Below are 13,818 nucleotides of genomic sequence, written 5' to 3' on the forward strand. Positions count from 1 at the left end.
TGTCCCAGAAAACTGTCCCGCGTCCGAAACATTCTTCACTCACGTCTACTCCCATCACTTCCTACTTTCTTGGCTGTTCACTGTTACTCCCTTGTCACCTGTTATTCTACTTCAGCGAAATGTCCAGTCCATTGGCTTCTCTTTTTTTCCTCCCAATCTTCACAATTACTTCCTTCTTCTTATTTTTTTTTAAATTTTTTTTTTCAACGTTTTATTTATTTTTGGGACAGAGAGAGACAGAGCATGAACGGGGGAGGGGCAGAGAGAGAGGGAGACACAGAATCGGAAACAGGCTCCAGGCTCTGAGCCATCAGCCCAGAGCCCGACGCGGGGCTCGAACTCACGGACCGCGAGATCGTGACCTGGCTGAAGTCGGACGCTTAACCGACTGCGCCACCCAGGCGCCCCTCTTCTTATTTTTTTTTAATGTTTATTCATTTTTGAGGGGGAGAGGGGCAGAGAGAAAGAGGGAGATACAGAATCTGAAGCAGGCTCCAGGCTCCGAGCTGTCAGCACAGAGCCCGACGCAGGGCTCGAACCCACGAATCGTGAGATCACGACCTGAGCCGAAGTCGGACGCTTAACTGGCTGAGCCACCCAGGCGCCCCATGCTCTCTCTTATTTTAATATGGACTCAATAATCCTTACTTGAAATGAAGACCTTACAAAATCCTCAACTCTGCTTCCCCTTCTACTTCCTGCGTCACCCAACTTTCGCCAAATTCTCAATCCCGGATGAATTAACCAGAGGGAAAGGGAATACATTTGGTGAACAAGGGGCACCCCAACTTCGTGACTCTCACCTCCGCTGCCGTTTGGCAATCTTTTTTTTTTTTTTAATTTTTTTTTTCAACGTTTTTTTTTTTATTTATTTTTGGGACAGAGAGAGACAGAGCATGAACAGGGGAGGGGCAGAGAGAGAGGGAGACACAGAATCGGAAACAGGCTCCAGGCTCCGAGCCATCAGCCCAGAGCCTGACGCGGGGCTCGAACTCACGGACTGCGAGATTGTGACCTGGCTGAAGTCGGACGCCTAACCGACTGCGCCACCCAGGCGCCCCTGCTGTTTGGCAATCTTGCCACGCGGCCAGGAATTGGCTGCGTTGCCCATTCCCTACTTCCTTTAAAATTCCTAGGAGGCTCTGCTCTTAGTTTGCGTCACTCTCTGCTTTCCAGGGAAAACACATGCCACGTGTCAGGGATTCCTTCAATTTCCTGCCATTTTAGCCGCATCCCTGCACGCTCCCATCTCCGTGGGAGAGGTGCCCTCTTCTGCTCCCTAAATCCCATCTCTTCTTAGATCATCAACCTTTGTCTGCCTACTCACGCCCCTGGCTCCCTGGAACACGAGCAAAAGAGTCTCTCTCAACCCCAAAGTGAATATTTTGCCAATCTTGAAGCTGTTTGCTAAAACTGTACTTGCTTCAACCTGCCCGAGTCCCGGTGGACTGTTAAAGAAACGAGAACAGGGCCAGGAACAATGAGAGGGAGAGGCTGCACGCTACGTGCGGATAATCTGGCGACAGAAACACCAAACTGGAAACCGTTTCTTTGAACGCACTGGGGAGCAGGCTTGAACAAATCTAAGCAAGCTCACAGTTCTGACCAGCGTGTCGGAAAGAGAAACAGGAAGCCGCGGGAGGCAGAGGTGGTAGATACGGCTTCTTCCTGACCACAACACGGAAATAACCGAAATATTTGGTAAAGCCACGTAACTGAACAAAGGAGGACACAGACAGAGCAAGATCGTGCTAGAGTCACGTGAAAGACCAGAGAAGATGCCTGTGTGTTAGGGCGGAAAGGGGAGTCCTGGGTTGGGAGTCCTGGGTTGGGAGTCAAGGGGAGTCTTGGGTTGGAAGGAGCAAGGACAAAGCTGTGCTTCCAAAGGCCATACAGGAAGGAGCCAACCGATCTGCCTCAAAGAACAGATGGATTATCACCTCCCTTATAATGCCTTACAATGCTACCGTACTCTTGACATTGTGAAGTCTTTACACGTCTTAGATTTCATTTTCATCCTACAGCGGCCCTAGGAGGCAGGTCAAACGGGTGATTGGAAAAAAAAAATGGGGGATTGCTTTTAAAAGAAACAGAGGCACGAGCTCATGTGCAAATCAAGAGGTACGGCTCATTCAGGAAGGAGGTGATGAGGAAAGAGAAGAGAAAGAGTGTTACATCAAAGCACTTTCAAGGATCCATCTGACAAGGCAAGAAGAAAAACAGTGGGGGTGGCTGGTCCTAGCTTTTGTGTTGAAACAGGGGCCAAGAAAAGGGAATTGAACTCCCCCCTCCCCTCCTCCTTCAAAATTATTGAGGAAGGAAAATCCTGGAGGAGACTAAGAGCCACAAAGGTGTCAGAAGAGCACAGACTTCTGATCAACGGTCAGTGGATGAGCTCTAGGGGCTAGAGAGCTCCTAAACTCTACGCAGAACTTTGTCTGTGGGTCTACGCGCCTGGGGCGGGGATGAGGGGCTGTGGTGGAAGGGGGCTGAGGCAACAAATCTTCCAGTTGACTCTGAACTTTTAAAACCCTCTCTAGGACTAAGAAGTGCCATACTGAGGGGCGCCTGGGTGGCTCAGTCGGCGAAGCGCCCAACTCTTGATTTTGGCTCAGGTCATGACCTCATGGCTCGTGAGGTAGACCCCCGCATCGGGCTCTGTGCTGATGGCACAGAGCCTTCTTGGGATTCTCTCCTTCCCTCTCTGCCCCTCCCCACCCCCCAAATAAATAAACATTAAAAAAAAAAAAAGAACTGTCATGTTGAAACAAAGGGATAGAGAAATGAAGGGGTTAAGCACATAAATCACAAACTTGAAAATGGGGAAGGATGCCAAGCTCTGTAAGAGCCTAACTGTAGTAAAACAGTGAACTGTCTGATACACAGACTCTGCCCAAGCATAGAGGCAGTAAGTTTACTTAATAAGTTGGGGCTGGGGAGAGAAAGGAAAGTGTGAGTCAGTCATGTAGACTGCAAACTTGAGAACAGGAGCCCGTCAGGCAGTCTGATTCCATCCAAGATGCAGAAAGCATGGCTGTCGCCAGAGTATGTGTTCTAAATTGGTGAATTAGAAAATAAATCAAGCCATCAATGAGGCAAGAAGGAAGGGAGAGAGAGAGGAGGCACAGGTGCATAAGTAATCTCGAGTTGATGAACGGCAATATTGCTTCTAGTAAGGAAAGGTGTTGAGATGAAGCCAAGGGCAGAGCTGAGATAATGTATTCAGAAACAAATCACCAATATGGACCAGGGCGGGGTCAGCTTCCCTGAAAGGACAGAAAGCTTCAAAGCACATGATGCAACAGACAGAGGTCAATTGGCAAAGAACAGTAGGAAATTGCTCATTTGCAGGGTATATAAAAGCTTCCGAAAAGGGAAAGATTGAGTGAAAATGAAGAAACTAGATCTGTCAACATGAAAGGAATAAAGCCTCCGGAAGCCAGAAGGAATACAGGACTCTATAAAAGGGTGAAACTCAGGAATAACTGAGCTGTGACAACAGTTCTTATGATATTTACTCATTTATTTGTTGATTCATTCAACAAGTGTTTACGGAGCACCTTTTCTCTGCTAGTTATGCTTTTAGGTGCTGGTTCCAAAATGGTAAGCAACAGGTCCTGGTCCTTGACCTGAAGGATCTTGGTGACACACAGGTAGGCATGCTCTGAGGCAAAGATATGTATGGCAGGGGACCGACGGCCTTGCAGGGAGGTCAGGAGAGGCTGATACCTGCAGGGTGAGTAGGCACCTGACTCTTGAATTGCTGGGGAGAAATAGTTCAGATAAAAGAAACCTCTTGTAACACTGCCCTAGGTCAGGAAGGCTCATGGTCTACAAGGGCTGTGTGTCTGGAGTAGAGTGAGCTTGGGGGAAGGTAAGATCCAAGGCTTGGCACAAAGGCCAGTCCATGCAGGCCCCACGGACCATGTCAGTGGTACTGGAATGGGAAGCCACCAGAGAGTTTTAAGGAGAAGAGTGATACAGTCGGATGTGAGATTTAGCAAGATGCCTTTGGCTGCAGAGATTGGCAAAAGATTGCAGGCAGGGGGTGAAGAACAGAAAATGGGTTAGGGGGCCACTGGGACAGTCCAAGTGAGACCACGGTGACTCAGACCAGGGAGGCAACACTGAGGACAGAAACACTGAGACCAGTCTCACATGGATTTAGGAGGCAGAATCCATAGGACTAAATGTGGTGGGTGGCAGAGGGAGTGTCACTGTGACCAATTCCAACATTTCTGGCATGGCCAACTTGGTGAATGGTAGTGGTACTTACTGAGAACGAGAGAGCAAAATTTCCAGAGATAGAGAAAACTAGGACTTTTCCACTTGAGATGGCAAGGCGAACGCTGAGCAGATGAATGGAAAAAACCCACACCAAATGCAGCTCTTGGAACTTCAGAACAGGAGGTAGAGAGATAATCCTAAAGTTTCCAAGGAACAGACACAGGTAACCAACAAAGAAGAGAACAGCACCCTACTGGCATATGATCTCAACCAAACATAACCGACTTCCTGAAGACAATCGAGCAATGTGGACACATTCTGAGTACAAATCACTTTGCACTTAGCAAAACTACCAAACAAGTATAGGGGCAAAATTAAAGCCTTTTTAGACAGCCAAGGATTATGAAATTTTACTTCCCACGACTCTTTTCTGATGGCATATGCTAGCAAAACTGGGGTAAAAACTGAAAATGAAAGACGCAGGATACAAAAATGATAGAACTAAACTCGAATATAAAGAAAATAAGTCCCAGGGTGGGACTTGCCTAGAAAGCCACAGTGTAACTTATCTCTTTTAGAACAGAAGTGGGCCCTAGGTAGAGCATTTTCAAGAAAGATAACACCGGATTCTATTAGATTCTATATAGATAACGGGGATTCTATTCAATTCGTACAACAAATAAGAAATGTGAGATATTAGTGATAATGGCACAGGGGGCATTTATTTCTTCTTCCAAGAACAAGCAAAAGACATTCAGAAACTCCATGAAAAACTAAAAGCTCTTTGAGAAAATCTTCATCTAAGTAGGAAGCAAACTGAAATTTGATATGACTTTGAAACTCCTTGCTGAGAACATTCTTTGAGAGACCCCTAGAGATTAGGACATTGGATCCATGAAGAAGGATGTGTAATCCTAGCATATTTACGTGCCTCTTCAGTGAAGAATATGTATTTATTAACTATGACATAAACCCTATGTATCAGTTTTCAAATATTACAGTTAACGTGTAGACTAGGCATGAACAACATGAATGATGGTAACATTAGAATGAATATATATTCATCCTTGTCTACGGAAAACTTAAGGTGCAGCTGATGCGAGCTGGAAAACCGAAATCTCAGCTTACACAGAGGGAAGTCAAGAGAAAGTATCCAGAAATCACGGAATAAAAAATTAAGTTTCACTAACACTGTTAAAGTGAACGTAGCCCATAGAGGAAGTAAACATTTTAATACAGCTATCAGTATTTGGGAGTTTGCAAACCAATTAGATAATTGGATAAAATGGACACATTCCTAAAAACAAATACCAAAACTGACTCAAGGAGAAGCAGAAAATTGGAATAGATATATAATAAGCAAAGACATTAAGCTAGTGATTCTTTTGTGTGTGTGTGTGTGTGTGTGTGTGTGTGTGTGTGTTCCAGTAAAACTTTATTGACAAAACAGGCAGCAATCAGATATGGCATGTGGACCACCAATGTTGATCCATGATAGAAATGAACAAACAGATAAATACATCTTATACTCTCCATGAGCAATTTTTAAATTCTAATTGTTTTTTTTCCCTAAAGGATGGGGGGGGGGGAGGAGGAACCATTTTACCTGTGTGTCACTGTCATTTACCTTCTAGCTTACATTTGTAACTCTGGAAGCTAATAGCCTCAAACCAAACTTCCTGTCTGCTTTTAAGATACAGAAGGGGCTGGAACGTGTTATTGCGGGTTTTTTATTTTAAGGACCGAGATCCTGTTTCCTACTTTTTCCCTCCCATCTAGTGAAGTTCTTCATACACAGACAGCCTCCAGTAAGAGTTGAGGAGTGTCTCTTACGCGGCCACTACTCTTTCTTTCTCCCATTTCGCTGGCAACAATGACCATCTAATTTGGCCTTCTTTGGCATTGCTTATCCAAATAGTTAATATATTCAAAGATGAGGCAAATGCAATTTCTTTCAAAATGCAGGAAAATACCAAACGCAGAACTTGAGTGAGAAACTACTAGAAGAGACTGATCGTGGCCAAAATCAAGTCCAAAGGTTAGACATGTTTGCCCTCCTTATCTAAGGAATGAAAATGCTCAGATGCAGGGCAGAACCTGATCAACACTAAATTCTCTTCAGCAATTAGCAACTTCCGTCACCTGTTATTGCTTGGCTAGTGTCTTCCCAAAAGATACAGTGAAATGCTAATTTAGCCCTCGGGGCCTGTGAATGTCACCTTATTTGGAAATAGGGTCTTTGCAGATGTCATCAAGTTAAGTGGAAGTCATTAGGGTAGATCCTAATCGGACTGGTATTTTCCTAAGGTGACAGAAATCTGGACACAGACACACACAGAGAAGAATGCCACGTAAAGACAGGATGTGCAGGGAGAAGGCGGCCACGTGACAATGGAAGCAAAGATGGGAATGAGGTAGCCACAAGGCAAGAAATATCAGAGATGGCTGATAACTTTCAGGAGCTAGGGGAGAAGCATGGCGCGGGCTCGCTCTCAGGCCTCCAGAACCTTGCTGGCACCTTGATTTTGGACTTCTAAGCCTCCAGAACCATGAAAGCACAAACAGCTATTGTTTTAAGTTAGTCTGTGGTAATCTGTGGCAGTCCTAGGAAACTAAGATACCAACTATGGGCTGACATAGAATAATTCAAATCAATTTCACAGAGCGTTCCCCTCTCCTCTTGTTAAATGTCCTCCTCACTGGCTAGATACCTCAGTCACAGAGTCAGCTCAGTAATTCTGCCATCAGATGCACAGGCCACATTTGATTTTGATTTATCTTTCAGATAAGCCGGGACTTTCAAAGTTAAATGGAAATGATCATTTTAATACTTTGCCTGATGTGGATTCAGAGCCAGGCCAAAGGCAGTTTGGCAACCTGTCAGCAACTGACAGTATGACTGAAAAACCCGATATGTCAGCTATTGTTCTACTGTATTAGCTTCTTTGGGTCCTAGGAACTCATGAAATGTAACAAAGCGCTGTATTGTCTAAACTCTTCTGAATATATGGCTAGCGATCACATAACTCCTTTTGTCTTAGTCTATGCCTGTCAAAGAGGAATTCTCTGATGTCTTTGTTTTTTTTTGTTTTTTTAAAATATATTACATTTATTGTCAAATTGGTTTCCATACAACACCCAGTGCCCATCCCAAAAGATGCCCTCTTCAATACCCATCACCCACGCTCCCCTCCCTCCCACCCCCCATTAAGCTAGTGATTCAAAAACTTCCCATTAAGAAAAGCTCAGGCCCAGGTGACTTCACCACTAAATTCTATCAAACATGAAGAAGTAATATCAGTCTTCCAAAAAAATAGAAGAGGAAGGAACACTTCCCAAATCAGTTGGTATAGAGGTCACTAGTTATATCCTCATACCCAAAACAAAGACCTCACAAGGAAAGAAAACAACAGGTCAGCATCTCTTACGAATATATATGTAAAAATCCTCAAAGAAATATTAGCAAATTGAATCTAGCAATATATCCAAGGATTATAACCCAGGATCAGGTGAGATCTCAAGATCGCAAGGTTAGTTTAACTTCCAAAAATCAATTAACGTAATATCTCAATAGAATAGACAACAAAATGATATCATCTCAATGGATACAGAAAAAACACTTGATAAAACCCAACACCTTTTCATGATAAAGGAAAAAAAAATTCAACAAACTAGAAGGCAACTTGCTCAATCTGATGAAGGGTATCTGTAAAAACCCCACGGTTGACATCATACTTACTGGCGGAGATTGAATGAATTTTCCCTAAGATCTAGAACAAGCCAAGGATGTCCAAACTTGCCATTTCGACTTAATATTGTGCTGGAAATTTTAGCCAGGTCAGTTAGGCAAGATGAAGAAATAAAAAGCCATCCAGATTGGAAAGGAAGAAGTAAAACTACCTCTATTCGTAGATCACATAAACTTGTATCTAAAAACAAAAACAAAAACAAAAACAAACCCAAGGAATTCACAAACATTATTGGAACTAATAAACAAGTTCAGCAAGGTTGCAGGATAGAAGATCAATATACAAAAATATACATGCTATACACCTGAAACTAATATAACCCTGTAGGTTAACTATTATTCAATTAAAAAAATGCAAGACTTTATACCCCAAACTACAAAATATTAATCAAAGAAATTAAAGAAGACCTTAACAAATGGCAAGACATTCTATGTTGATGGGTCAAAAGACTTAATATTGTTAACACTTTCTAGATTGATCTACATGAACTATCCAGCCATAGAAAAGGAGTGATACATGCTACAGCAAAAACCTTGAAAATATTATGCTAAGTGAAACAAACCAGCAACAAAAGACCCTATAGTATATGATTTCATTTCTAGGAGATATCCAAAATAGGCACATTTTTAGAGCCAGAAAGTAAATTGGTGGTGGGCTTGGGAGGACATAAGATGGAACAGAAGTGCTCACTAAGAGATCTAGAATTTTTGGTGGGGATGCAGAGAGACACAAATTTGCTAAAATTAGAGCGTGGTGATGGTCACGTGGCCTTGTGAAAATATAAGCAAACTTTGAATTGTGTACTTGAAGTGGGTGAATATGGCATGTGAATTATATCTCAGTAAAGCTGTTAAAAATGTGGTAGAAAGGGGGCGCCTGGGTGGCGCAGTCGGTTAAGCGTCCGACTTCAGCCAGGTCACGATCTCGCGGTCCGGGAGTTCGAGCCCTGCGTCAGGCTCTGGGCTGATGGCTCGGAGCCTGGAGCCTGTTTCCGATTCTGTGTCTCCCTCTCTCTCTGCCCCTCCCCCGTTCATGCTCTCTCTCTCTGTCCCAAAAATAAATAAACGTTGAAAAAAAAAATTTTTTAATGTGGTAGAAAGTAGAGAGTCCTAGTGCGCATCAGTGGGAGCCAAATTCTTATTTTTTATATCAGGGAGTAAATAGATATCTAGAATTGATCAATTTAAAACTAGTGATAGATTAGTAGGATACTGGCATAAAAACAGACACTCAGATCGATGGAACAGAATAGAGAACCCAGACATGGACCCACAAACGTATGGCCAACTAATCTTTGACAAAGCAGGAAAGAATATCCAATGGAATAAAGACTGTCTCTTCAGCAAATGGCCCTGGGAAAACTGGACAGCGACATGCAGAAGAATGAACCTGGACCACTTTCCTACACCAAACACAAAAATAAACCCAAAATGGATGAAGGACCTGAATGTGAGACAGGAAACGATCAAAACCCTAGAGGAGAAAGCAGGAAAAAACCTCTTTGACCTCAGCTGCAGCAACTTCTTCCTCAATACGTCTCCAGAGGCAAGGGAAACAAAAACAAAAATAAACTATTGGGACCTCATCAAAATAAAAAGCTTCTGCACAGCGAAGGAAACAATCAGCAAAACTAAAGGGCAACTGACAGAATGGGAGAAGATATTTGCAAATGACATATCGGATAAAGGGTTAGTGTCCCAAATCTATAAAGAACTTATCAAACTCAACACCCCAAAACCAAATAATCCAGTGAAGAAATGGGCGGAAGATTAGTAGGAAATAGAGAAGCAGTTCCCAGAACTAAATTTAGAAATAGGCAAAAATAAGATAAGATAAAGTAAAATAAAATAAATTAAATTAACATAAGATAAAATAATAAAGCAAAGCAAAACAAAACAAAACCAAATGTGTCTGAAAAGGGAGACGGGGTATGGGAAGGACTGGAGCTGGGAAATGTTGGTTTTCATTTTAAAGTCTATATTATCTATACAGTAAAACCTTTGCGAGCATAATTTGTTCTGGAAACATACTTGTAATCCAAAGCACTCGTATATCAAAGCGAATTTCAAAACCCATTGGCTCAGTTGTGATCATGTGACGTTCGACGTCATGTGCTACTTGCATTACAAGACATGGCTCTTTTATCAAGTTAAAAATTATTAGAACTGTTTGCTTGTCTTGTGGAACCCTCACAGAGCAAGTTACTTGCAGCCCAAGGTTTTACTGTATTTTAAAAATGTGCAAGTGTCACTTGAAATTATCAGGAGACTACAGAAACACACATACACATAAAATTAGTGAATAAGACAATTCTTTCCCTGCTGTAGACCCTATCCATTCTTTAGGACCCAAGTTAGCTTATTCTCAACCACCCCCCAACACTAGGCATGCTGTAGAGTTCTCTCACTGTATAAATGAATGGACTGCTCTTGGAGCTGTATTACCTGGGCTAGGTTCCAACCTGTCGGGTCTTTATTTAACTTTGCAAAATGGTGTCGTTTGGCCAGTGTGATGGTTTTGATTAGTCGTTCATTTGCTCATTCTTTCATCGAACGTACATATTTCTTTAGTACCCCTCACCGTCCTAGGAAGTGGGGACACTCTGGCGAAAAGGACACCTGTTCCCAAGGAGCTCTCACCCTCTCACGAAGACACAGCAGTCACTAGACAAGTACAAGGTGATGTACATAAAGAAGGGCACTCTAGGAGCACATGGGGGGGGGGAACCAAGGACCTTGAAAGCCAAGTAGATCTTCTTGGAGATGGTGACATTGAAATTGGTGTCTGATAAACTGAGGGTTGATGGGGGGTGGGAGGGAGGGGAGGGTGGGTGATGGGTATTTAGGAGGGCACCTTTTGGGATGAGCACTGGGTGTTGTATGGAAACCAATTTGACAATAAACTTCATATATTGAAAAAAAGAAGGGAAAAATACCCAACTCAATCATAATAAAAGAGATACGAATTAAAATAAAAAAAAAAAAACGAAATTGGTGTCTGAAGGATGAATAAAGGCTAGCCTGGTGAAGGGGATCCAGGAAGGGAAATGGCAGCCTTGGGAGAATGAAATGGCTGCCATGTAGAATGCAAAAGAGGCGAGTAGGAAAATGTGGACAGAATGATGGACCCCCAAGGATGTCCACGTCCTAATCCTCAGCAGAGGGGACTCTACAATGTGAGGAAATTAAGGCCCTCAAGATGGGGAGGTTATCCTGGATTATCCAAGTGGGCCCAATATAATCATAGGAGTTCTTATAAGGAAAAGAGGGAGGCGGTAAGACCCATTTATGATTTCTGATCTCCAGAACTGTAAAATAATATATTAGTGTTGTTTCAAGCCTCCAGGTTTGTAGTAATTCATTACAGCAGCGACAGGAAACTAACGCTGGGAAGCAAGCTGGAGAAATAGGGAGGGACGGGAGGAGGAAGTTCCCTGTGAGACACATTAAGGAGTTTGGACTTTCTTCTCAAGGCAATCAGAGACCATGAAGATCAGGGTGAGACTTGTGTTTCAGAAAGATTGCTCCGGCCCAAGTAAGGTGGGGTGGGGTGGGGTGGGGGTACGGTGAGAGATGGGTGGGTGGCGGGGCAAGGTCTCTCCAGGACCCTGCCAGTGTCCTCAGGACTCTACCGTGTCCCACCCTGGATGGTCCCTTCTCTGGTGATAATCCCCTGGTGTTCGTTTCCAAGGACCCTGATTTCTGTATGTTAGCAAATACTGAGTACTGCCTCGTGAACTTGGGGTCTAGAGAAGAGAGACTGCCGGATGCAAAGAGTGGAAGTTCACAGGGCAGGTGCGGCCTTGGCTCCAAGATGAGTTTGTCTTTTTCTTCTTCTTTTTTTCAATCTTTGTTTATTTTTGAGAGGTAGAGAGAGACAGAGCGTGAGTGGGGGAGGGGCAGAGAGAGAGGGAGACACAGGATCTGAAGCAGGCTCTAGGTTCTGAACTGTCAGCACAGAGCCTGATGCGGGGATCAAACTCATGAACCACAAGATCATGACCTGAGCTGAAGTTGGACACTTAAGTGACTGAGCCACCCAGGCACCCCTAAGATGAGTTTTTCTCACCTTGATTTTCCACATCCTTCAGGGGATCCACGCCTGGAGACAGGATAAAAAACATGGGTGTGGCTGGTCCTGATTCCTCAAATGAGGCCGCAAAGTCTGGCGTTCTTCCCGCCACGTACTTGCTTCCCAACTTCTCTTCAACAAAATCTCTGCCAGAAAAGAAGTGCATGTGTATGTCAGTCACAAAATAGCGAACACTTGAGAAATGGAGGCGTATAGACATGGAAGGATGCACTCAAGGTCATGGGCGTGGTAGTCACAGAGGTGAGACCAACTTCCAGGTGCCTCATTGTTAAGTCAACATGCACAACCATGGCTGGCCCGCTGTCCTAGATCAGGGCTCTTTCTGAATCCTCATACATCCAGGCCACTGTCACCTTCTCTGTGAAGCTTGGATGTCCCGTCACATCACCACCGTCCATTGGAACGCCACCAAGCTCAATGCTTTCAGAAAGCTTGCAGGCAGCTGGACCCTCCACACTCCATATCCCCGTGGTCTTCTGTCTCGGTCCTCTATCTCAGCTCAAGATGCAAGGCCCTCTGCTTTCCTGTGCTGTCATACTCTATCAATGTCTGTTTCCTTTCATCCTACTCCACTTGTCAATGTTCCTTTCCACACTGCCCTGTCTTCCGCCGAACAAACCTTTCACCTGCAACAACTTGGTTGACCATCTGGCCCAACTCTTGGCCTTAACTCTTCCCCAAGGACACTGCTTCCTTGTAGTCTCCACAGTGGGGTTCATTCTCCTACCTCTGACCTATATCTCAGGACGGTAAGGTGGGATCATGGTTCTCCTCACTGATGGTTACTCTTTGCAAACCATGACTTCTCCATTCTTGTGGCTCCGTGGACTCTCCATTCCCCATGCTGCATCGCCATGTCCCCTGCACATTGACGTCATTTACTGTTCCACTTGTCGCTCTACCCCTTCCCTGAACACTTGGCTCACGGACCTTCTCTCCACCAGCCTGAGTGACATCAACATCCACATGGATAATCGTCCAGTTCCTGTCTTCATTTTTTCCTCAATTCAGCCACCTGGTTTTGTGGCCACATTTTATCCTGCCATTACCGAAGGACTGTGTCTACATCTGAAACCTTCAGTGGAAACACTCCACTCTCTGCCGAAAGCCTTCCGTCAGCGATTTAGCAACGGACCCTTATTCCACCTGTTCCTTCCCTGTGTTGGTGCCACCACAAATGGAGGATTTTCAGCACTGTGGCTTCTCTGTTTTGTTTCTTAACCGTCCCCTTACACTCTTCTCCTCTTTCCTATCCAGTGTAGACTCCACGGCCTATAACCTTGAAAAAAACTAAAAAACGTCTTGGGGTATAATTGATAGCATAACATTTGTCTATTTTAAGTGTAGTATTCAATAATTGTTAATAAGTTTACTGAATTGTACAGCCTTCACCATAATCCAGAATTAGAACAACACTTTCATCATGCCAATACGATTAGTGCCCACCTCAAGAATTCCCGTTCCCACCACCCAGCCCCAGGCTGTGCTCCAGACTAACTTAACTCTGAATCTACACCTCGGTGGTTGGACGTTGCCACAGGGAACCACTGATGAAGACAGGTGCCATTGTAAATACATGATCTTAACTAGGTGGGCTCTCAATGCTGCTCAGAATTCTTTGGGTTTCCCTGGTGGGTTTTCTCTCCCACTTGTCACAGATTCTATTTCAAACTCTGCACCCTTCTCAAATCTCTAACTCTGCCACCTCCTCTCGTGCACAGACTCAACTGATGAACACAGACGTCATTAG

At 44.1% G+C, this 13,818-nt stretch overlaps 1 protein-coding gene across 1 annotated transcript in view; it reads right to left on the reverse strand.

Moving 5' to 3' along the window:
- Positions 1-13,818, reverse strand: part of DNAH9 (dynein axonemal heavy chain 9) — a 340,134-nt gene that overhangs the window by 44,369 nt on the left and 281,947 nt on the right. The window contains exon 61 of the mRNA XM_047089868.1: positions 12,045-12,193. Coding sequence (XP_046945824.1) covers positions 12,045-12,193 — 149 coding nt within the window. The remainder of the gene's footprint in view (positions 1-12,044; positions 12,194-13,818) is intronic.

Source organism: Lynx rufus, unplaced genomic scaffold, assembly GCF_022079265.1.
Source record: "Lynx rufus isolate CCGP_SWC_20201006 ecotype Redwood Valley unplaced genomic scaffold, mLynRuf1.p SCAF_28, whole genome shotgun sequence".
In the NCBI taxonomy this organism is placed as follows: domain Eukaryota; kingdom Metazoa; phylum Chordata; class Mammalia; order Carnivora; family Felidae; genus Lynx; species Lynx rufus.